This window comes from Blennius ocellaris (genome assembly GCF_963422515.1).
Source record: "Blennius ocellaris genome assembly, chromosome: 5".
NCBI classification, from domain to species: Eukaryota; Metazoa; Chordata; class Actinopteri; order Blenniiformes; family Blenniidae; genus Blennius; species Blennius ocellaris.
In genome coordinates, this window is record NC_137654.1 from 14,435,020 (window position 1) to 14,460,711 (window position 25,692).

The 25,692-nt window shown below is 43.5% G+C and overlaps 3 protein-coding genes across 5 annotated transcripts in view; 1 reads left to right on the forward strand and 2 right to left on the reverse strand.

Annotated features, from left to right (window-relative positions):
- mib2 (MIB E3 ubiquitin protein ligase 2) overlaps positions 1 to 7,900 on the reverse strand; it is a 44,742-nt gene extending 36,842 nt beyond the window's left edge. Inside the window, exon 1 of one of the 3 annotated variants that reach the window (XM_080496237.1) lies at positions 7,815 to 7,900. Coding sequence is in view for 2 of the 3 variants with exons in the window: in XM_080496236.1 (XP_080352362.1) it covers positions 6,611 to 6,641 (31 nt within the window). In the remaining variant the exon portion in view is untranslated. Of the gene's footprint in view, positions 1 to 7; positions 57 to 6,610; positions 6,849 to 7,814 lie in introns of those variants that run through there. The other 2 variants (XM_080496236.1, XM_080496235.1) reach the window with 2 other exon arrangements.
- A 2,357-nt stretch (positions 7,901 to 10,257) lies between these two features.
- Positions 10,258 to 13,877, reverse strand: ubiad1 (UbiA prenyltransferase domain containing 1). The gene is made up of 3 exons (XM_080497379.1): positions 13,714 to 13,877; positions 11,834 to 12,467; positions 10,258 to 11,121 (listed from the first exon to the last, which is right to left on the reverse strand). The coding sequence occupies exons 2-3, from the start codon at positions 12,396 to 12,398 to the stop codon at positions 10,634 to 10,636; spliced, it is 1,053 nt and encodes a 350-aa protein (XP_080353505.1). The 5' UTR covers positions 12,399 to 12,467; positions 13,714 to 13,877; the 3' UTR covers positions 10,258 to 10,633.
- Positions 13,878 to 15,381: 1,504 nt separating this feature from the next.
- Positions 15,382 to 24,589, forward strand: mmp23ba (matrix metallopeptidase 23ba). Its single transcript, XM_080496266.1, has 8 exons — positions 15,382 to 15,758; positions 19,351 to 19,487; positions 20,387 to 20,526; positions 21,003 to 21,176; positions 21,298 to 21,462; positions 22,357 to 22,467; positions 24,013 to 24,139; positions 24,224 to 24,589. Exons 1-8 carry the CDS (start codon positions 15,624 to 15,626, stop codon positions 24,396 to 24,398), a joined length of 1,164 nt encoding a protein of 387 aa, XP_080352392.1. The 5' UTR covers positions 15,382 to 15,623; the 3' UTR covers positions 24,399 to 24,589.
- The last annotated feature ends 1,103 nt before the right edge of the window (positions 24,590 to 25,692 follow it).

Sequence of the window (25,692 nt, forward strand, 5' to 3'; positions counted from 1 at the left end):
TACTCACTCCCCATGATCTTCAGTCCACTTTTAAACATGCCGGCAGCTGTGCGATTCCAGGCTTCCCCGACACCACGAGCGTTGGCGTTGCTACTATCTACCGGCAGGAACCACAAAGACCATCTGAAACCTCCAGTACGAAAGAGCAGTCACCCCACGGAACATGGGAGGGAACCTTTCCTGGCACACTCTTAGTATTTGGCTTGTTGTGAACTTTGATCTCCGCTTTGGAACATTGAGGTTTGTTTGTTTTTTGTTTTTTTCAGGTTGAGTTTTTTTTTGTTTTGTTTGACAAATGCAACTCATGGACTGGGCTCACATGGTGTCTTATCTGGAAGAGGGAGAGAAACAAGCTGAGGGAAGTCAAGAAGTGACACAAACAATCGGCAGTGTTTCTATAACAGGCTTGTTTTCAGATAATTGCATTACTTCTTTTTTTTTTTAATCATCAGTGTACTTACTGAAACTTTCATCATTTCCAGACTAAGACTTCATCAACTCAAGTGGTCTGTACCATCACCACATGATGATCCATATGAATTGTTATCGCCGCCATTCTCTCAATGATACAGTTAAGTACTGTGTATACAATGACACAACAACCTCACGAGGAAACAAAAGTACACGCCCATTTGATTCAATCAGGGAAAAGGTCAAAGTGAAAACGTGTCAATAAAGGCTTAGAAGATGCAGAAATGCATGAAAGTGAAAGTAGATCTTTGAACAAGATCTGTACCTGTTATTTCTTTTCTCGGAGGGCAAGGGAATATGCAGCAGTTGGAAATGTGCTCCATCATCAGTGTTATCAGGTTCATATTGAGCGCAGTGGCTGCTAGTTCACAAGCAACAGGAACCTGTTCCGTGTGATCCAGTTCAAGATTCTGTCAGGTGACATATTTCACATACTTTTCAGCTTTATTCAGTGCTACATGCAAGAAATTCCCTTGTGGCTGAGAAAAGGATTTTTTTCTATGTGTGACTGTCACACCATACTGTTGATGGGTGAATGGGTGATGTACCGTTAAATTATCAACTTGACTTGGAGGTGTACTCAGTCAAATGTGCTAACATTTAAAGTGAATTGTATTAGGAATACTAAAAGTCCTAATCAAAATGGATCTGTGAAATAACTTTTTAGACTTTCTCCTTCAGGCTATCTTCCATGCATACAACTACCTCGAGCCAGTAAATATAAGAATGTACACGCTAAAACACAAAACTACTTGCACAACTTTGATAGAACATCCTGAGATTACAAGCACAAATCTTGTGGGCATTGAGGAAAGGATTGTGCTTCCATCAGCCTGTTTTAGAGAGAGAGAGAGAGAGAGAGATAGAGAGAGAGAGGGGGGGGAGAGAGAGAGAGGGAGAGAGAGAGAGAGAGCAGCCAAAGTCAGCCAGATGTCTGCTCAGCTAGCTACGAGCTTTACTACAGACTGCAATGACATGCGGTGTAATTGAAGCAGCATGGCTATGGATTCATACCGGCTGCATGTAAGCTGCTGCTACATGTGATGATTTTACTGTTCTGAAAAAAAAAACTGAGTAATCAGCGAATTGTGTGCATGCCTATATATATATATATATATATATATAAAAAACATAAGCAGGGAAATGACAAAGAAGGAAGATGCCAACAGTCTGACAATCTAGGTAAATGGAATTCTGATTTCATGACAGGAGTGCGTCTTGCTGCATGCTCCATTTAAATAGAATAACCCAGTATTCCATGAACGACACACACGCGACAAAGCTGCAACACCTGCTCAATAAAGTATGTCCTGGTTTAGCTGGTTTACCTGCTGTCGTATTGCTGTGCACCAGGTTTGAAGGAAGAATGACCAAAACAAGAGGAAAGGAGAGGAAACAGCTCCTACGTCCTGCTACATGCATGCATCAGATGTAAGAAGAAGAAGAAGAAAAAAAAGAAGAATATTCTAGCAGTGGTTTCTCCAGCTCCTGCTAAGATTAAGAAAAAAAACACAAACAAGGTGCCTCTTCAGGGCTGAATCATTGTTCTGATGTGCTCCCTGAATGAACTGGTCAAGGGAGGAGGAGGAGGAGGGGGATACAGGGGGCGGAGGAGTCTGACAGCCAGGCCGGTATTTCCAGAACTGTGATATATAGTTGAGCGCCGTCTTACGGAAGCAGCATCCGGCTGCACACACAAACGTGGCTGACTGGAGAGGATCAGCGCGGAGGAAGGGAGAGGAGGGAGCCTCGCTGCTGGAAGATGCAGCCAGCATTTAGTCCTTTGTGCGTTGTGTCAGCAAGGATTATCACCGTGGAGGTGGAGGAGGAGGAGGTGAAAGAGAGGGAGGAGGATGGCCGGGGCGAGCGGCTGCCCGACGAGCGCTGCATTCAGCTCGACGTTCCCCGGCTCTCGTGTGAAAACAGGCCGACGGGCTTCGCTCCGTGCAGGTTTCCTCTGACGCTGTATTCCATGACTGGGAATGAATAAGCATCAGCAACACGCGTGTGGAGCCGACACGCTGTGTTTACAGACCAGTACAGAGAAACACATGCGCATCAGACTCTGCATGAGGATGCACAGCCTCTCTCACAGCCCGTGGGGACACCATTCGCTCCACTGCCAATGAGCAGACAAGCAGTAGAGGACAGCGGGGGAAGGAGGGGGAGGGGCATACTATTCAGGGGGAGGGTCTGATTTTATTTTTATTTTGGGTGGGGGATGATTTCTCATGGGGGGGGGGGTTGAAGGTGATTTTGATGAATGGGCACCTGCCACAGTCCTCATATTCAGTCGCAAACTGTTTATTTTATATATTTTTTAATGAAACCTCTGCCAGTGAGGTTCGCAAACACGAACAGAAATCGGTGCGATTTCCAATGCTTTTCTCGCCTCTGACCATTCTTTTAAATGTGGCCACAGCTGTGGGAGGCATCGACAATACGGTTGGAAAGAAAAAGCAGCCAAAACGGCATTCTGCTGATGATGCACACACGCACGGCACACACGCACCCACGGTACCGTGCAGCTGGTATTGCCATGACACGAGTAGCCAATGAATGGATGAGGGTTTAGGAAGTGGTTCAGACAACAGGCTTATAATGAAGTTTATTACAACCCTCTCTCCCACTTGTAAACAAAGCTGCTGCTGTCCCGTGTCACAGACACGTTAAGTCTGCAGTGTATCAAGGGAGGCATTCATGCAGCTCTTCTTCTCAACAAGCACCGACACTAAAACATGTCATCAGACGTCAGTCTCGAGGCTGAAAAAACAACAACAACTATTGAGATACAGATTAGAAGACAAAACGCCAAGCCTACACTGTGGAATAATAATCCCTACAGAGATTTGTCCTTTATTTAGAACCTCTATAGAAACTAAAAAGACAGCAAACAAAGTCCGGACTGCAAAATCAAACCATAGATTCAATTCCCATTGTGTTCCTTGCGTGAGTCATGCTTATTGCTCCAGCTACACAAATATTACTAACATAAAGTGTTCTGGACCTTTGGAAATATATATGTTTGAAGGGTCCATTTTTACCCCAGCTCTTTCATTGTCACGAAGGTTTTTAAAAAGTCACTGTTGTGTGACATTTATTCACAATAATGCCAAAAAAAATGTGTCAAACTAACGAAAACTCCCTTAGATTTCATGGCTTACAGCTTTAAAAATGTCTAAAAACCACATCTTTCTCACTGTATTTGCAGAAAAGGCTGCTACACTTGTTTGTAATGAGTCCGTTGCTAAATGGTGATTAACTATGGTGTCACGGTAAGAAAATGACAGGCACTTTTCCAAGTCAAAAGGGCAAAATGTCAATATATGAGAGGTTTACAAATGTAAATATTATAGATACAATGGAAGTCTGAAGTAATGCAGATTACAATCCATAACGAGAGAACTATATTTCAAGATCTTGTATGTCCAGAGCTGAAATGTAGTTAATTATATGTTTAACCATTTGTATTATTCCATATTCTTTTATTGTAATAGTTTTGTTATCTATAATATAGTTTAATTTTTTTCCAAAGTGTCTAGTGGCTGACAGTGATGTACTCCATGGTAAATACTTAAAGTGTATTTGATTTTGCCTCGTGTTTGTTTAAATTTTAGTTTTAATGTTTATAGGTATGCGTCACATCACTGTCTTTTCATCTCAAACAATTGTTTCTTGTATGTCTTTATACTGCTGTATGTTTTGAGGGGTGAGGGGCATTATAATTGCTAGAAAATTGTATATCTACTTGTCAAATTTACAAAATCAATATATGAGAAGTTCAATGCACAAGTGTCAGGTTTTATCATCATATACAAGAAATAAAACCGCCCAACCAACCAGCACATAAACAAAAACAAATAAGAACATTACCAACTTCACAGGATTCTTGCCTCTTCACTTCTCCCAAAACTGCTGCCATGAGCGTCAACAATTCTCTTGTTTCAATGACATTCACTCCCACAAAGTCAACCAGGATCCCTTTCAGATGTTGACTCTGTCAGCAGGACGCAGAGCAACTCAAACTGTCATCTTTGGAACTATTACAGGACTGGCTTGTGGCCGAGGAGGCCACAGGTTTAATCCTGTGATCCAGCCGGGAGCATCCAGTCAGGGAAACAGTGAAGTTAGTGTCACGTCTACATGCCACGTTAGAAAGACAATGTCGGCTCAGAAGACCCTTTTGCTGTATATCCGTGATAGATTGTTGAGAATAAAGTTAAGAGTCAAGAATCAGTTGAGACCTAATGAAACGTGTCGAGAATATAATTGAAATGTGCCGGCCTTGTAAGGAGGAAGGGGAAATGTGTTTTCTGTATAGTTGGAGATATTGCGTGTTACTTGGACATTTTAACATCAACAGGATTTACCCATATTAAAGACTGCCGATACGTTATTGCATACAATGGCTCTACAATACAATCTTTCCAAATGACAAAAAAAAAGAAACATACCAAATATGGCTTACGCAACGTATTTTGGCATATGTAGAAAAATGGATAGTGTCACTTGCAGCAGGTTTCTGTGTTCAAACATAGTTTAGAAATTTCTAAGATAAACCTGAAACTATTTATCATTCATTGAAAAGAAAACATAAAGAACTCCTCGATTTCCCAAATATGGACATTTGTCCGATAATGGTTTTGACATGCATTGTGTTCCTGACACGTCAACTTCTTAAAAATGTACTGGTAGTTCTTTTTTTTTTTTCAAATTAGTGTGTTGAAGAATTTTCAACATTGCAATTATTTTCTTAAAAAGATTTTCTTTATCTTTTTTATTTATCCTGAATGTATTTCTAAATCGTCCTCTCTTTAACTTGTCTCTGCAGGTTGTTGTTTTTTTTAAAGCTTTGTGTCTCTTCTTTTGGTGAATGTGATCATTGTGGTCTCTCCTGCTATTATAAATAAAGATCCAGATTAGGAATGCAGTTAGCCATAATTGGACAAATGCAAATTCTGGATATGTCAGGAAAAAACAAAAACCTTCAGGCCAGTTTGGTGTGGCCCGGCATTACTATTGCAACAGGTCACAGTGGCAAACAAGCAAAGCAAGTAGTTAAGACATCTCCCTGCCCAGATTTACCCAGCTCCTACTGAGGGATTTGGAAGTGTTCCCAGACCAGATGATATAAAATGTTCGAGGTCTAAACGAGGGGTCTCATGCCGGCAGGACGTGCCCCGAAAAAACCTAAATTGGGAGACACCGCTGGCCTGATCAGATGACCACACTGCTTAAATTGGCTGCTTTGGACACAAATGAGGAGCAGCTGTCCCTCCAGGTTCCTCCAGATGTCTTATCCTGTCTGTAAGAGTGAGCACAGGCCACAAGAAGAGGAAAGCAATCCCTTTTCTTTCAGTCGCTCCCCAAACAAACTCGTGGCCATCTGATTTGAGGAGGCTGCCCTAATGTTTAAATCAGTTTCATTCAACCAGTTTACCCCTCATAAGTGAAGAAGAACATACATGTGGACATTTCTTCTCCTGGAAGAGGAACTTATTTTCGATTCACTCCAACACCCAGGGGGGAGCGATCCATCATTCGCCGGAAGAAAACTGTGATCTCAGACTCCGAGAATAGCCACCTTTATTTGCCTCTGTGATCTGGGAGCTGTGTTGTTAAAAGTCAACCACTGCTCACAGGGTTTCCCAAGGAAAGCTTGTCCCAAATTAGGAGTCAGACAAAGACGAAAGGTGTGCGCGGGTATTACATCAACCGCATTAGGGTAATCGTCACCCTCCGAAACTCTGGGGCTGGGTTGACCTAAAGAAATAGAATCCGTTTGTTAATGGTATGGTCGGTTTGATCACTCTGAAGGACTTGGAGACATTTCCCACACCAAGAACAGCTGTACTTCTGGCACGAAATCGACGGTATCAATCCACGGAATCTGTCACAATCACAGCAGGCTGTCAGCCAGAAATAAATTACAAAATATAAAAAACAGCACACCTAAAAGGCAATGTGAAATCCCTCAGGGTTCGACACATACGTAGATCAAGAATCATGAGGCGGCATGAAACACAGTTCATAAAGTAATCACTATTAAATGCTCACTTCACTCAAGACTGCCATTACATTACCAACAACAAAGAAGTGGTGAATTTTTTTTTTCAAAAGTTCATCTAAAATGTCTTACCTTGAGTATTTCCACACAACATCTTCCCCATGTCTTACCAATCGCATCAACCGTTCAGCTCCATTTATCTGTGCCGACAGTCATTTCTGTGATGCAAGTCAGAAAATATTTCAAGCCTCATGACTGTACTATAGATTTGTGGAGACGATAAGGGGAAAAAAAAAAAAAAAAAAGACACACGGAGCACAGATGACTGAAACTTTGCTCTGACGTAGGTGTGGCTCACAGCAAGTAGCAGCTCCAGTGCCTGGCAGCTGCAGCTGAGCCCTGCTTCATTATCAACAACTGACCAGAGAGATGACAGCTGGAGAGGGTCAGGTCTCACTGGAGTAATGACACGGCCCCGGCACATGTCCCTCCAGCCAATGACACACCGACTTAGGGGGAGGTGAACCCATCTCTGATGAGACGGATCTGTGCTCCTTCCTTCCATCCATCCATCCACAATCCAAGACAAAACTTACAGCTGGTCCAATGTTGACAGATGCAGTGGACGACACTCCACCCCCCCCCCCCCGAGCCCAGACAGCAGGAGGTAATCGTGCTCTCTGCACGTAGGAATAACTCCGCGTTCTCACATGTGGCGACGATTTACAGCCACACCAAAAAACCACAGTCAAGAGGTTCTCGACGCTTGTGTTATACGTCCACTTTGACAGTATGGGGAGGGGGAGACGTTCAGAGGAACTGGCTGGATCACTTCACTAAAACAGGCAATACATAAGAATTCAAAGAATGTTCACCTATTTGTGAAATATTGTGCTTTAAAAAAGACACACAAAAAAAAACCCAAACTAAACAAAACACCACACGTCCACAGTAAGTTTGACCAGCTTCCTGTCGCCCACCATAATATATTATTTCTAACACAACATGACAGCGAGCTGCGCCTCTCGGTCTCCCACCGCCGCGGAAAGCGGCACGCCGCGGCGTGAATCACATTTTAAAAACAGATCACCCCGTTCAAGTCAAGTGTTTAGTCCCAAAATCGCGAAGGGACGTGCGCTTGTCTCTATAAGGATGGAGGGATTGTGCGTAGTACTAGCTAGGCTTGTCAAAGCGGGTGACGCTAGCTAGCTAACTCACGTTTGGACCACCTCAACTGCCACGGGAGGGGGAGGAGAGGGGAGGGGGTGCAGGGAGGAGGAGGAGGAGGAGGAGGAGGAGGGGGTAAATGAGCCTCTGTCGGGCTGCAGCTACTCACCGGACCTGCGACAAGAACGATCACTTGGCGGTGAAATAGAATCCCATGTTGCTGTCCGCTACCGACGCTGACATGGCGTGTTTTAGGACAAATAAGTGTTTACTATAGTGGCAGGGGGGTTTGCTGCACACAGCCATGACAACACGCCCATGCATTGCGTCACTGCCGATGCTGCCTTCACGTGCTCCTCGTAATGTAACCAATAGGAAAAAATACATAAATAAATAACGCTCACCCCCAAAAAAATCAAAATGTTGGATTTGAAGGGTGCATTACGGCGGAACGTACATTTAGCCGGGGAGGGGAAAAGCATACATTTAGAAATTTTAATTCATTTTGAATTTAATTTCACTGGAGTTGTATTATGTTTGATATCTATTCACTCTATCCACTCTATCAGTTACACCAGCTGTCCTTACAATCTCAGCTGTGCATGAGTGAAGTCAGGACACACACTGGATACACACTGAACACTCATTAGGTACACACAGGATACATCCTGGACACACACTAGATACACAGTGGACACATCTGATACACACTTGCATACATTGTATGCAAACAGGATACACACTGGACACACACTGGATATAGGCTGGACACACATTAGATACATACTGGACACACTGGATATAGACTGGACACACATTAGATACATACTGGACACACTGGATATAGACTGGACACACATTAGGTACACACTGGATACAGGCTGGACACACATTAGGTAAACACTGAAATACACTGGACTCACACTAGACACACGTTACATACAGACTGGATGGGTCATCGGTCCCATCACTGGACAAAAGCTGAGACACAGCGGCCAATGAAGTCTGCATGCATCCCAGTACTTGGAGAAAACCCAGACACACAGACAGGGAGAACATGGAAACTCCACGAAGAGAGGCCCAGTCCACAGGCTGGAACCAACGATCGCCTCATCGTGACATTATAGCTTTATTGGATCCAGTACAACCTGCTCCCATAAATCCGGGAATTTGTTTGTTTTGTGTTCGCCACAGTGACTTTAATACATCTTCATGTTTATTCTGGGACTGTAATTTGCCATGATGTTGAGCAAGGTGGAATTATGTTGAAGGGCATTTTCAATTCTCTGCTGCTCTCTCATAGGGCAACTGAAATGAAGTGACTCAGTGTTTATGGAGGTTGTTTATTCCCCTGAATGTGAAATCATTATTCTGGTGCATATGACAGGACCTGTATTTTGCTGCATATTAATTTTCCGTGCAATTATAAAATGAATTATAATAATTTGAATTATTTCTCTGATACTTGAATTATGTTAGTGCAATAAAAATGTGCAAATAAGTGCTGCAGACAGGTGACGTCCCCATAGACACAATGGCTACACTTCATTTGAGGATAACAGACGTAATAAGATATAAAATATGAGTGTACAGTTACAGTCTGCAGGATTGTGCAATGGGAAACAAAAAGCATCGTTGCTTTTTATTTATTGAAACAAACTAGAATGCATGTGGTGATCTGTTCATGAGCTGGACATGTCTGAGGGCGACAGGTGGACATCAGGGATCAAACAACCCACAGGTTAGATGATAAAGCAAAGCTCAGGAATGTTTTTCATTAAAAACTCCAAAAATGTAAAAATTTAGATGTCACACGGCTTATTTTGACTTGGAGCGCATGAGCTGATTGCAGCGCACAGGAGATGCCATTACATCACCACACAGCTCGTCAAATCATCTTTAAAAAAGTATTTTTGGGAACAAAATGTGGGCAATTTTAAATATCTATGTTGAGGGGGGGAAAAAATCAAAAATACAATATAAAAATCTTGTAATATGGGGCATAAGATGATACAACATGGAAACATAATGGTCTTACGTTACTGATTAAATACAAAACAACCAGTACAAAGGCTTCCCTCAACAGTTGAGTTGGTACACAGCATGTGGCTCTGCAGGCATTTACCCTCATCACGTCGACAGCTGTCTGCGCATGGTTCTATGCTGCCCCCTGCTGGCATGCAACGCACACTGAAGGCTGTGAGAAAGGTTGTCAATGTTACCATATGCGTGAAGCTTGAGGTGACAGTTAAAGGTTACGGTATATTCCCTCTGTTTTCTTGAAGGATGCACAGTGGAGTGATCACAGAAACACAGAAGAAACCTCTTCTGTCACAGTGTGCCAAAATACGCTCTGCAGAACAAAAACCCGCCCGATGAACACTTTTTGATTTACATTTTCACATCAGACATTGTCGATCAATAGGAGTTTGAAATTCTATTCCACTGCCTGAAACTCATTTCAACACGGTTGCCAGTAAACATGCAATTCAAATCTTTCTACAGGTGGAGTCGTTTCATTGAAATGCTCTTCGTTTCAATAGAGGACTAAAACACACGGCTCGCCTGTATCAGCAAGTTTTATTACAACCCAATGAAATACTATTCTGGCTCTCCAAAAAGAAAAACAAATACAAAGTATGTACCATACAAAGAGTGCAAGGAGAATAACGGTTAACTGATGATTTTAGGTGTTGTGCGCTGCGTCTTGAAGAGTTACAAATCAACGAGTCCATGACTTTGTTGCCTCGCTCTGAATAGATGACGCCAGCGCTTCCGTGTTTTACTGACACGTTGAAGCAGGTGTAATACTGAAAAAGAAACACGATCATGTCTTCAGTGTTGCAGAGAGGAACTTAAACTGAAATCTCTTCAACTTATAAATTAAACAATAAATTAAAGCCGGCAGGAGTCTCCAGATAGCTTTGTACAAATACATAAACTAGTTGGTATTAAAACGAGTACATTTGAAATATCAAAGCTGCTGGACTACAGTAGAGGCAAGCTGCCGGAGGGCGCCAGAATAATCCCGAACACGTAAAAAAGTCCCATCAGCAGGTTGAGCTTGGCCGTCTTCTGGGGGATCTTGGCGTAGCACCGGCTGCGGAACTGCTTCTCCAGCGGGAAGGCCATGGGCAACGTGAGCAGGGGCAGCGCCATGCTGATGGTGTAGCGGGTGGCGAGGATGCAGAAGAGCACGTAGGGGACGAAGAGCAGCAGGTTGTAGAGGACGTAGGAAAGCGTGGGGCCAACGAGGATCGCCAGCGTGACGATGCCTGCTTGCTTGTCAGAGTCCATGTCTCTGGTGTTGTTGCTGTGGAGGATGGCCTCGGTGTTGAGGGCCAGCGGGACGGCGTAGACCAGCGGCAGCACGGAGAGGTAGCCCACCTGCACTGCGTGGGCAAACATGACCGCCAGGGGGCCGAAGGTTATGAGGATGACGACATCGCCGAGGGCCACGTACTTGAGGCCGATGCCTGGGGGAAATGAGAAGGAAAAAAAAAAAAAAGAGAGAGAATTTGACCGAGTGATCTTTGACCAACTAAAAACAACAGTGAATCACTGACGAGTGTTTTCTAGAGCCGCCGCTCTTCCAACATATGCAAATCAAGATCAATCGAAGGTTTTGTTTGACTGAGCAACACATTCAAATTTTTTATTCAGAGTGAATATTCTATCCAAAGGAAAAACACTACAGGAAGAGAAGAGCATGATGGAAAGTATACACTGGGCAGCTCGAGCAGATATTTCACACAGCAGTGTCATTTGAGGGCAAAAGAACACGTCGAATCAAAGGACCGATTCATCCAAATCACACTAAATGGAGGACTGCTCAGTCTGGCTGGGATTCATCCCACAATGCAGATTTTCTTACATTTGTTTCATCTTCATTTCAAAAGCCTTTCAGAGCTTGAAAGTGAATCCTTCAACTTTACATATCAAAACGAACTTTTTTAGTACATTAATCCATTTCCTTAACATGAAATTGATCAAATCACCATAAGTAGCAGCTGCAAATGAACTTTGTTCAGCTTCCCTGGATCACGCAAGGTTCTTTTGTTGCTTCTCGACTGCCCCACGTGCAATGTTTGTCTGCGGCAGCGTCATTGTGTAACGGTAACCGTGTCCCCCGCTGATAACAAAGTGAGGCAACGATCCCAAGAGATTTCAAGGCAATACTCTACTCACCTCCCGTGTATAAAAAAGAGCTGGAGAGTCCGCCAAAGTAAATAAGGGCGAGGTGCTCCAGTCTGAGCGTCGACAAGAAGTAGAGCAGCGTGGCACACAGGCACCCCAGCGAGTATAACAAAGCTCCGAACATCACGACGTCCTGCGGCGCGAGAATCTCGTCCACCAGAGTCCTGTCGTCGCTCTTCTTGTGGTCGATCCCTTTGGAGAAGTCGTAGTACGTGTTGACCAGGTTCCCCGCCCCGTGGACCACGAGCACAGCGACGGCGCACACCAGCAGGACCACCAGGTCCACGGAGCCGTCCAGTTTGTACGCCAAGGCGCTGCCCAGGGCCACCGGCGTGAGCGAGGCGCTGAAGCTCCACGGCCGCAGCGCCAGCACGTAGGCCGCGCACTTGTGTCTGACGTCGGAGGCGACGCGCGCCATCCTGGACGCGCGGTTGGCGCCGGCAGGGTGGCTCTGCACAGAGTTACTCACACCAGTCTGCCACTGTTGGCCATTGTGACCATTCGACCCGGGCAGCACAAATGTCTCCGCCCTGCTCGGTTTGTGCTCTTTGGCCATTCCTCTGCCGGGGGGGGGGGGGGGTCTCCTGCACCAAGCGATGCTCCAAAATGTTAACGACGGGCGTTCCTGCAGAGGCGAAACATAACGGCAACATTACAAAGCAGGCGCCGACAGCAAAGTTTGAAAAATTTACATACACACCACTTTTTGTATTAAAATAAAACCCATCTGAGAGACAATTGCTCTCAGTTGAAAACTACAGACTCATTTTCCTCCGCAAGCATCAATGTTTAAAAATGCAAAATATAAATAAATGAATTGAAAGTATATGTGATGTATAATGAAATTACAGGTGCTGCTCCCTTTAACCCAGTGTTTCGGGGCATCTTTGGGCCGTTTCCTTCAAGGGCCTCCACGACTGAGTATCTACCTTCACACCACCCTCTCCTTTGCCTCCTTTAATGGAACACATTTGTGGGACACTTTTACCAGGTGGCACAAGTTTAACAGTTGTTCGTCACCTATCCAGTTTAAAGTATCTCTGGGTTCTTAGTTAACAGAATTTTGAACTGAGATTTGTTTACATTCTGTTTTTTTAATATTGAGGACATTTCTCAGCCTTCCATGAACACAAAACAGTGTCACACTTGGTGACTTCTTTTGTAAAAATGCATTTCATAATGCAGTGTACAACTATTGACAACTGCGACCCTATTAAAAAGACATGCCAACAAAATACCGCCACACTGTGTGGCTGAACGTATTGCTTTAACTCTATTTCTATATCAGTTAAAAGAGCGAAATTCTTTGCTTGTGTGTTTTCAACAGGCCGGAAATGGGGATAGTAGTCTCAACATTAAAAGTCTCCTGCTGAATGTTGAGGTTCAATTTTAATATTCACGACACCTGCAGTTGTCCTTTATATTAATCTTTTCCTACTTTAACACACACACACAGACACACACTTTACTCTTATGATTAAAGCCATTTCCAAACCCCAAATATACCACTTTAAGTCAACTATATTACAAGAAACTTAGTTCGAGGTACGACACACACTGTATGGAAACCCGTGCTGCTACAAACGGGAAGCTGAGTCCTTGGAGAAACGCTACATTAGAACTCTGTAATTTCAGTCAACATGACTTAAATTAATCTCCCTACATGCGGCATTCCTTTCAAAACTAGACACTCTCTAACTAGAATGGGGCTAGATTTAGAGGACACAAATACTCCTGCCACATCGGGAAAAATAACTGCAGAGCAAACAGAGAGAAGGAAACAACTCCTGAGATTATGGGATTAGCGCTAACCAGCTAGCCGCCGAGCTAACGCAGTGTGCGGTGGACAGAGGGGAGCAAAGGTGTCCTACCTGCCGCGAGGCTTCACGTTCCCACACGAACCGGGCCGCTCCCCGCCACGAAACATACTTCTGAGCTCACTGGGCCCACCGAGCCAGAGGCAGACATAAAGCTTACGTGTCAACTTGGAGGGTAAACGAGTGGATGGTGAATACCGCTGGACCTGACGGGCGCCATTTCCTCCGCCCGGAGCGTCACAGCGAGCAGGGGAGGAAGAAACCACGGCGACGAACATTGGTTCCGCCTTATTTGTTCCTCACGAAAGCTCCTGTTATGAAACAGAGGTCAATAATAATAATAATAATAATAATAATAATAATAATGAGAAGAAGAAGAAGAAGAAGAAGAAGAAGAAGAAGAAGAAGAAGAAGAAGAAGAAGAAGAAGAAGAAGAAGAAGAAGAAGAAGAAGAAGAAGAAATCCCAGAGATTGAAGTGAGGAATAAGAAAACAAATTACAATTATTACAGATTGAAATGTACAAATCATAATAAATTGTTTCATGGCCTACAGTAGTTTGAGCATCCACTCATCCATACCTGCTCACATTTTTCAGATTCAGATTCAGACACCTTTATTTGTCCCACAAGGGGCAATTTATTTGTAGATACATTCATACTTGGGGGCAATTTAGGGTCACCACAATAAAGGCATCTGAATAAATTAATCTCACATGCATGTTTTCGGACTGTGTGAGGGTTGTGCCTTACTTTTGACACAACAATATTCTGCACATCAGACCACCACTTCTACTAAACAACAACAATAAAACTGGCCATAATGCATCAGTTGTCACAATACTGGTCCCCAGGTTCTATATATTTCCTTGTTGAAAAACACAACTTGCAGGTTGTGGAAGTGTGTGTACTTACTACAATATTTATTGGCTGTCCTGTTTTCCTTTGAGGAAATAGCAGAAAGTTACCTATGATAACACAGATGAATGCAACTTGGCACTTCTATCTGTACATCCATTGTCTGTATAGACTCTTGGGCTGCAGCTGAAAGGTCAAAGGCAGGGTACAGTCGGGTCTGGTCACTCGTTCTTTAAAGAGCAAACACAGACAGACAATCACACACATGCCTACAGTAAAACCACGGAACCATTCATGTGGGAAAATACTGGAGTACATAAGCATAACTCCATAGAGGCCAGACTCCAACCTTTGATGTTGTGAGCTGAAACCATCCATCAATCCATCCATGGTGAAGGGAGAGCACACGCTGGAGAGGTCAGCACATGGTAGACAGAGCAGACTTCTACCTGATCACGCCCATATAACACATATGAGACTTTAGACATTAAAAATACTTAATATATGGGATCCCAGTCATGTTTTTTTAAAGTGTAAAAGTTATAAAAACGTAAAACCACCACACTACGAGTTAATAAGGCCCTTTCTTTTCCTGCTATGAAATACTCTGTGCGTGCCACAGGAGAAGAAGACAAAACCTCCCACCCCCCTTCTTCTTCTCTGCAGTGTTGCGTAAACTTTTGGAAAGCAGGTTCAAAATAAAGCATCTGATTCCGCTTTAAACCCGCCTCTGCAACAAGTGCTTCTGACGGACAGTGCGGCGGCGTTTGGTTTTCATTAGTTCGTCTCGACACTGACCCCCTGCCCCTGCTCCGGTAATGTGAAACCAGCCCGCTGGCAGGCGCACTGCGCGGAAGAGAAGCCGACCGAGCGGATCAGAGACTCCTGCAAGTTCTGCGCCGCGCTGCGTTCACTGCCCGGTGCGCAGCCCGCTGGACTCACTGCGCCGCCGCAACACCGACGCTCCCCGGCTTGTGACTGACCACGCGCAATGGCCAAGAAGTAGTACCCCCGGGCATAGATGGTGAAATAGTCTCAGCGCTGTGGGATTGTTTGTATTTTTTTTTTTTTTTGTCCTCCCCTCTCCCGGAGGTGTGATATCGCAGCCATGGTGTGCTGTCAGACTCCTGGAAGTTCACGCGGTGGAGCGCGGGGCTGCGCTCCTCTGCTGGCTGCTGCGCTCCTCAACCTTCTGTTCGCAGGGATGCAACAAACCACAGCGTTTCCCTCCTGGAGGTTAGAGGTATGCTGTGATCACCACATGACTGTCCACTATACTTACTGCTTGTCAGGGGGGCTAAGGATGGGATGCTTTTACATTTTTTAACTATTACAGATTTTTGTTTTAGAAATATATTTTGTGTGCATAATTTAGAAATCACATCTTTTTTTTTTTTTTTTTTAACAATCACTGACTGTTTAGGAAGTTAAAAAAAAAAACACGAATTTATTGAGCCTTGATCTAGCACAGAGGAGAAAACTTGAGAGCATCCAAAGTTATCAACACAGAGGCTGCCATTTTAATATTCAGACAATTAAGTGTATGTATTTATTGCTTTTCTTTTGGCTATAATCATTCTTTCTCTTTGTAAAGAGGGTGAATATGACTTCTTTACTCTCTTCTGGTTGGTTGCATTGTTCTCCCCAACATCTGCTTCTGCAGCGGGGTTTTGTGAGCTATTTAACAGAATCCTAAGCAGCTTTAAGTGCCACCTAACAAGGCCGGGAGGCATTTTAATATTACCAATCATCCCAGAGTGTAACTTTGATTACTATTTTTCTCACAATGAAAAACATACAGAAGTATTGTTAAAAGAAAATCACAGATTTGATCTATTGTATTGTGTATAACTTTACACAATGATTGACATTATTCATTGGGGTGCTCATGTTGTGGCCAATCAATATTTAAGTGGTAAAAGAGAAGCTCTGAGATTCTGATCTCAATGAAGTTTTTAGCTGCAAATGATACAATAAAAAAAAAAAACACCTGACAATGAACATTACACCTTGATAATGTGCTTAAAAAACAACAGATAATAGAGCATATCAGTTGCCACCAAATAGAGGATTCATCTTTCATACATTTTCAGTCTGTCACACCTCTATTTTCTCCAGACTTCAAATTAGTTGGACGTTATCAGCTGTAGTAGCTCAGAGACGGTCTTACAGGTATCAGATTTAACCGGATACCTGTTCAGTTTAGATGTGGTTATAAGTACTGTATAACCCCAAAGGGAAAGGAGTGGATCTTTGCACTGTAATATGCTAAGTGAAAGTGATGGATGTGTTCCTATTTCAATCAGTGCCATCCACCCACTCTGATATGAAGCTCCAGGGAAAGCGCTCTATCATTTCCTTTCGCCACACACTCTCATTATGTGTCAATCCAGAAGCCTGCTAGTATGGGATTACATAACTGGGTTAGATAAGCTTCTTGTGAACTACCAGAGAAAATGTATAAGCTGCATTGCTTTGCATTACAGAATAATGTGAAGTCAAGTCTTACAAAGCACGTCTACGCTCCCATATAAAATAATTAAAACACTGTTTTGTATCAGTTCTGACAGTAGACAGCGTATTGAAAGCGTTTGACCTCATCAGCTGCAGACGGTTGAGGGGAAAAAAAAGCCAAGAAAAGTTCAAAAGTTTGAGTTACACGCTGAAAATAGTCATTGTTTATTCGACCCATAAATGTTTCTTTGCCTAAGGATGAATGCCATAATCCCTGGTTTAGGGGTTTCTGGAACTGATGGTAAACTCTTCCAGATTCATTCCAGGATCCTCTGAGGTTTGCCCTCAGACGGTTTGCCCTCTGCATCAGCATTCCCTGCTGCCGTCGGGGTTGGGTTCAGAGGGGTGGTTTCAGCTCCCGCGGTTTGCGCTTCATCTTAATTTGAGCCGAAGTGGCGAGATTAGATTTGCGGCGACTTTAACAAGACGTGACACAGAAAGAACTGTGCTGAGCTCAATGCATTAAACACCTCATAAGTCACTCGAACACGTGATTTCAGTGTGTCAGCCGAGGCCAGGAAGGCAACTACTGTATGAAGCGATCATCTCTTCGGGGGATCCAATACAGGGGCATTATTTCTAATGTGAAAGCAGCCGGCATCGTCGGGTTCAGCGGGGACGTGGGACTGTCTGCCGGCCCGTTTCAATATTTTGGGAAGGAAATGAAGGAAGTACTGCATCTATTTGTCTTGTGCGGGTGAAGCAGGAACAGGAACCAGAGGATAGGGTGTAGAATCCAGAATGAAGGAAGCGGCTTTGATATTTGCTCACCATCTTACTCAGTTCTTCCCAGTCAGAAAAATATATATAAAAAAAGCTGAGGGATTTCTTAAGGCAGAGTTTGATGTGATTGTAAAAGTAAGCAATGATTCAGGGCTTTTTCACATTTTCAGTCAGCGCAACGTCTTAGTGTTTTGTTCCGGATGACCACACCTGTGTCTGGGGAGAATAATGCCACCATATGGAGGACGTAAATTGTAAATTATGAAGGTGCTGTGCCCTATAATTCTCTTAAAATCTTCCTGCAGACATAGAAAAAAAAATACTCAGACAAGAAGTTGACACTCTTGCCTAGTTTCACACTTAAACAGACCTGCCCAGCTGCAGGTGAGTAAACCGGGCTCGCAGCCTCCTCTTGGCGACACCTCAGATCCCTGAAGGACAGTCTCAACGCTGCATCTTGGATGCTTCAGCAAGCACTTACTTTGAGACATAGTGAAGATTTTACCCTTTCTGCAAACTGAGTCTCACCAGCAGAGCCTACTCATCCCTTCACATCTTACATCCCAATGCACTGGATTCATTCCCGATAGTTTTGAAGTGCAAAGTAACAACAAGGAAAAGCTTTGTGAGCATTTGTATTCAATGTGTGTTGACTCATTTCAACGCCTAAACATTCCAGAGTCAATTGAAAAGCTGTGAGCCCAAATGTTTGTATCCTTGTTCACAAGTAAAGCAATAGATCAGCTTAACGTAACTCACGGAGCAAAAGGTGTGTTTTGTCTCTAATCTAACTTCCACAGTCTCATCCGGTTCAGAGTGCTGGGGCTGATCCCAGGCTGGGTACAACCTGGACAGGTCACAAGTCCATGACAATAAACTCTAACTCGAACACTTAGCCTTCCTCAATTAATCTCAAGTACATGCTTTTTGGACAGTGAGAGGAAACAGGAGTAACCAGGAAAAGAAAAATCCATGCATGAATCTATTATAACACATAATTTGTTATCTATGGGAGTGACAGCAACTAAAAATTGATCTGGGTTGACACAATATGCAGGTCATACTTGTTGTAATGACTCAAAGGTGTGTGTACCTGCAGCAGTTTCAATGTTTGCCTCCTGAGAACTGCATTAAACGTAACAGAAAAATAAAGAAACTCTCCGACCGACGACAACAAAAAAGTCAGTTTTTGTTGACCTGTTTTCTCACTGAAAGACATCACGATGAAGGATTATCAAAGGTAAATCGTCATTTAACAATCAGCAGGTGAACCACAACTAAAATGGAAACTAAAATGCAAATTGTACACAACTCAGGTTTCATTGTGAGAAGTAAAGTTTCTTCCTCCTAAAGAAATATCAGTCACAATGTGTCTGTAAAAGTCATCATACTGGCTGGAGTACATTTCTACAGCTGCTCCTTAAGTGGAGATGGTTTTGCTGTTCAAAAATAAAATCTATAATTTCCACATGCGGAACACAAATAACTGCTAAGGTTTTGTTACTAAGTCTATCTCAGTGTGGCGCGGGTGTGCATCAAGCATATGACTTCACTCTACAGTTTGAGGTGATTCATTAAAAGGTTTTTCTTTGTCCAAGGAAGAAGCTCAAACCACTGCGCTGCTCATTGGGATTCGCAAAGAGGCCCGGACACAAGTGCTCCACCTCTCCAGGAACAAGCGCTACACCCTCACACCGGAGCAACTCAAATGGGACAAGTTCAAGCTAACATACAAGTATTTACTTGCAGTCTCTCCTCTTTACAACATAATGACCAAGTGCCTCTGGTAGAAAATTAGAAGGGTGAAAGATGACGGCGAAAGAAAACTGTGGAGCAAAGATTAAAAGCTGGAGTGGAAGAGATCGATTGTTGGTTTTGGAACAAACAAACACACAGGCGCAGACGAAGCAGGTCTTTGCAGACATTGAATGCAGTCTTACGATCCAGCTGTTGATGTGGGTTTGCTGCACTTCAATAGAATCATTGACGAGCTTGCTGTATATTCTCATCTCATGCAGGATGCTCATTCAAAATTGTCTGCCGAGATTAAAAAAAAAAAGAAGAAGAAGAAAGTCCAACCAAAAGTTGGTACGAGTCTTCGTGTGATCACCGCACAAGTCCGCACTGTCATTTGTCAAGGAGGAAAATTAAAGGGCACATAAGGGATTTCTCAGTTGCTTGGCTTCACAAAATTTGGCCTGCGCTACACTAACTGTTTGGAGAAGCTCCAGTGACTTTATTCTAGCTGGAGCTGTAAAATGATCCTATAAAGTCCTTTATGGGAAGATTAGATTGAGGCAGAGAGCTTCTGTCGTTCGGTTTTTGGAGCCCCAACACATTTTACTGGACAGAAGACAAAAATGATTAATCGTATGAACTGTTCTTGACTCAGTAAAATAGTTGGTGCCAACCTGTTTTTGAATGAGCTTTATCGGAAGTGTCAGTATCAAACCCAACCCGAGCTGATATATCGGGGAATATCGAGTGTCAGTAGTAGAGCTGGACTTGTAGTGCTTGTGGGAATTTTTTGGTGTGTCTGAACAGTAGCCATTGTGTCTTTGGCAGATGTTTCTGCTGTAGAGGAATGTGCACAGAGACCAGTATTAACTGCATAATGCTGTTTTGTCCGAGCAGGTTGCTCTCCTTTCCTACAAACTTGATAAATGCCAGTGACACTCGTCGAGGCATTGCCAAGGCTTTTGGCATGTGGAGCGACGTCTCGCCGTTCAGCTTCAGGGAGGTGCCAGCTGACGAAGAGGCGGACATTAAGATCGGTGGGTACCGTGCATGTGGCAGCGTCGCTCCGCGAACAGATGTTCGAAGGCTCTGGGCTCCAGACCTCTGCTCTGTCTTTACCTCTCCCCCTCCTGTCATCGCCGAAAAGTCTTTGCCTCCAAGCTCATTAAATCACATGCCGCGACTACATTAACCCAGCTTATATCCAGCATGATTCATTATACTAACTGAAAAGAAATGAATGCTTAACAACTTCCATACATATCAGCCCATGGTGAACCAGTGTAAATTGTGTTTTATCCATCGCTTTGGGGTTCGAACTCCAAGGTCTTGCATTAATTCCTGGTTACAGAGAGAGGAATAGTTGTCATCCTTTGGGGGTTAACTCTCAGGAAAAAGTTCTGTCTTTAGCAATTCATCATCTCGCTGCTGCAGTCGACGCAGAGCAGAAATAATGGAGTGAGGGCTTCCCTTCTCGGCTCTGAGGTATCTCTCTTTCTCTCTGTTTTGGCAGGCTTTTACTCAGTCAACCACACAGACTGCTTGCAGTCCTACTTGCACCATTGTTTCGACGGCATAACGGGAGAATTGGCTCACGCCTTCTTCCCTCCAACCGGAGAGATCCACTTTGATGACCATGAATACTGGATTCTGGGAAACATGCGCTTCAGCTGGAAAAAAGGCATGCGTGTTTGTCATGTTTGCGAAACTTGTCAAATTGAATCCATAAGGTGATGGATGCAGTGAAAGCTGAAAGTCCTCCCTCAGCGACGAGAGAGAAAAAATAACCAACGGTACCTCTGTTGCAGGAGTTTGGCTGACCGATCTCGTCCACGTAGCTACACACGAGATAGGCCACGTCCTGGGACTCATGCACTCCATGGACTCCAAAGCTATAATGCACCTGAACGCAACCCTGACAGGGCGTAAGCTAATCACACAGGATGAGGTGTGGGGTTTGCACCGTCTCTACGGTACGTTCACAATCTGAATGCCTTTCAGCCTCTTCGCAGAACGTTAATAATAATCCAGTTGGTTTTTTGACAAGAGCGCTTTGGACTTGGATTAATTAGGTCTTGATGACATTTTGCAATTTTTCCAAAAGTCTTGTCAAGGCCTTGGTGTCCTTCTGGGATCAGACTACATGATGAGGGTGGTGGTCCAACCGGATAAATATGAGGTGTCTGGAACAAGAAATGAACATGGATTACAGAGTGGCAGACAACAGTTCAATCTGGAATGCTTTTGGGTATTCTGACGGAAAGAGAACCAGGAGTTTTCTTTAGAAAACCCCAACAACTAATTCCATGGTTTTATCATTGGACATGAAGTGAAAGAGAATGATGTCGGTGTCTTGTGGAGGAACATCCAAGCAGTTGATCCACAAACTCCTGGTTCCTGATCAACTATGCATATGATGAAAGATGGCAAGCTGTTAGTGGTCGCAGTCCAAAGTGTAGTCCGTCGTTCCTGTAGGAATTTGAGGTTTATATTGAGGACTTGATCTTACAAAGTGGCCATCTCCAGAGTAGAAATATCAAGTGGTCTGATCCCAGCATTAGAATTATTACATCTCCATCCAGCAGTGAAAAAAAACAAAACAAACTGTGATGCATTTTTGGGTCAGAAGCAAGTAGACCACAGTGTAAGTCTTTGATGGGTGACACTGAAAGCCAACGTGGCATTAATGAATACTGTATAAACTACTCATGAGTCATCATTAGCATGTATTATGGTGAGTCATTTTCATTGGAACAAAAAGCAGATCGAGGATCCAAATTCTTTTGCTGCTCACTGAGAGGCTGCTGCTGTCTGATCCTCCTCCTCCTCCTCCTCCTCCTCCTCCTCCTCCTCCTCCGGTCTTCCAGGATGTTTGGACCGGTTATTTATCTGTCCAGCCTGGGCTCGGAAAGGCTATTGCGACAGCAAGCGCAAGCTGATGCAGAAGCACTGCCCCTCCAGCTGTGATTTCTGTTACGGTAAGACACGGCAGCACAGCAGCAGCAGAAGCAATCCAAGGAAAGAAAAAAGAAAAAAAGAAAAAAAAAAAGGTTTTCTCTCAATTGAGCAGCACAAGGAGCTGCTGTGAACCGTTTGCCAATGGAGCAACGGGAGCCAACAGGTCCAGCCGTACAGGGCTGCGATGGAGGTTTTCAACCATCTGATTTGAAGAGGGATTACACATGCCACTGGAGAAGTTTGCATGTTGATTGCTGCAGGAGAGTGGGATCCTCATGATGGCAAAAAATAATTTTTCAATCCATAGAATACAGATGCAGGCCAGCCAATGTATATACATATATACATATATATATATATATATATATATATATATATATATATATATATATATATATATATATATATATATATATATAAATAGGATAGATTACATCAACAATGACATATCAACAAACTGACAGCTCAAACCTCTTCAGGCCCACTGCTGGACGCTCTGGTGTTGATATCTATTCTTGCATAACAGGAAATGGCTCTTCTTAGCCATTGCAGCCCCACAGATTGTTGTGGCTCTCTCAGATTTTTGTCAGCAACAAGGGACAGCGTGGAAAGAGGCAAGAGGATACGATTCCTGGCTCGCCGTAATCTGTTCCTCATTGTTGATTGGGAGACGTTGTACGGCTGTGGAAAATTCCTGAGTGACTCCAAACCGCTGGAATTTCAGACTGTGGCTTGAGGGTTAGAGACACACAAGGTCAATTTGGATTTTTGTGGCATTAACGAGAATGACTGTTTCTTAGGGAGACTTTGAGTTGATCACAAACTTGCCTGTTGTGTTTGTCAAGGAACAGATGGGAAGGATTTTATTGATAAGACATATTGATAAATATTATGGCGGCAGGTCAGCGAGCTGTTCGCTGTGCTAGAGGCTGCATCAAATAAAATCTCCAAATCTCTTAACTTGTTTGTAATGCTCGTATCAAATGTGGGCAGCCTGCTGAATATTGAGGTTAGTACTTCACTTGAGGAGAAAACTCAAGCATTAAACCGCTGTGAGGTTCATTTGGATAAATGTGATGAGCTTGTTTTAATACGCTGTTCTGGGCCTTGCAGCAGCCAGCAAGGGTGTGAAGCTGGTGTCAAATTACAAGCACCCAATGATCTGTACTGGAAAAACAATTTTGATGACTTGCATGTGGATGAGAAATGTCAAAAGCCTGATATCAATATGAGGGATAGAGATAAGAACAATTCTAACTCATTATTTGTGAGTCTTACGACTCAGTCCTGCAGCACTCCATAGGAACTGATACAATGCACAACATAATGTGTAATTAATGTTATATATATATATATATATATATATATAACATTATATATTAGATAGCATCACAAGGAGTTATCAAAAGGAAAAGTACAAGCTGGACACATGACTAGACAATCAAACGTGCAGAGGCACCAACGTACTTATCCTTTCTTTTGTTTTCAAATAATTTTAAAGAATTCATCTTTGCTGTTCTTAATTGAGAACACTGTCTAAAAACGTTCCTTTCAATCATTTTCAGAATTCCCTTTTCCCACTGTAGCGCCCACACCGGCTGCCCCGAGGACCAAACACAAGCTGGTCATCGAGGGCAAAAAGCTGACTTTTCGATGTGGAAAGAAAATAGCGTCAAAGAAAGGCAAAGTATAGTGAGTGTCTCTCTTAAGGCTCCGTTACGAGCTTCCCTGGCTCCAAAGGGCTTTCAACGACACGTCCACTCTTTCTGTTCTCAGCTGGTACAAGGACGGGGAGCTGCTGGAGTACTCGCACCCCAACTACATCTCCTTGAAAGACGACCACATCACCATAGTGGCCAACGCCATCAACGAAGGCACGTACACCTGCATCGTGAAGAAAAAAGACAAGGTTCTCACCAACTACTCATGGAGAGTGCGCGTGCGGTTCTGAAGGCCACGCCAGCTCATCTGCACACTGAGGAGAAGTCCACAGACACGGTCACCCCCCGCAAGACCTCATTCACTCGGGCACATATTTTCTTCATCTTTTTTTTCCGTTGGAAAGTGGCTTTTCAGCATCTTTCGCATAAATCTTTTTGTATTGTCAACCGTCATGTGAATGTGTGTTCGTATGTGCAAATAAATGATCCAAGACAGGTGGAAAACATTCTACTTGACTGTAAAAAAAAGACGTTTGTGACAATAAACTGCAGTTTGGATCTTCACTTGGTATTAAAAAAAAGAAAAAAAAATACTGCAGAAGTCATTTATTTGAAATGACACATCAGGATTCATCAAGCCTGGACTTTTCTGGAGCTGCTGCTGCAAAAGCAGAAACTCTATCCTAGGCCACCCTCAGATTCTTGGGCAATCTAATTAGTTGGATAGTGTTATAATTTAATTTAGAAAATATTAGCACCACTGGAGAATTTGTAGCAGGGAGACCAACGAAAGCAGCCACATGGAAAACGTGTCATTTAAGAAAACGTGCAAACGCCTAATGACTTTCTTTTTAGGGGATTGAAGAAGAAGAAAAAAAGTTACAGAAGCTTTCTGCTCAGATGCCTGCCATCTCAATAATTTACACACTGACCGAAGTAAAGCTACTAAAGCCAGAATAAGCAATGTTGTCTACAGCCTTTGGAGCTGCTTGGACCTTAAACCGCATATGGAACACCTCAGACGTCTAGCTTACTTTACTGGCCTCGCCGTGCAGCCAGGAGTCTGCCTCCAGAGACAGAGAGCAGTCAGTTCCACCAGCAGCTCTGCTTCCAAGCTTATTCAACACATCAGGTGTAATAATCTGCAAAAGGGGCTCCGGCTGGGGCAGGGGATAGATAAAACTGATTAATGAACATTTCCATTTAGTACTGGCCCGAGGAGCCACGAGACCTGAGGATTGCGTCTGTTCCAGCGGCAAGCGGTCTCACGGAGACCGAAGCCGCGCTGTTTATTTTTCTTTGGCTCAAAATCAAAAAAATTTATTGGGTTTAATTTCCAACGTCGCAGAACCATTTAAAAAAAACAAAACAAAACAAAGGCAGAAGCAAAGCCGGGGCCCCTGGAAGAACAAAGTACTGAGACAAAGTGTGCAAAGAATGACATCACTCTTGGACAGTGATGTCGGGTTGGAGGCTGGATTCCTTTTCAGGCCCGACCTCCCTCCAGTTTTTCCCCCCTCCTCTGGCAGCGTGCGGCTGTGTTTGCATAGCTTCTGCGGAGTTTATAAATATAGGGAAAATAGC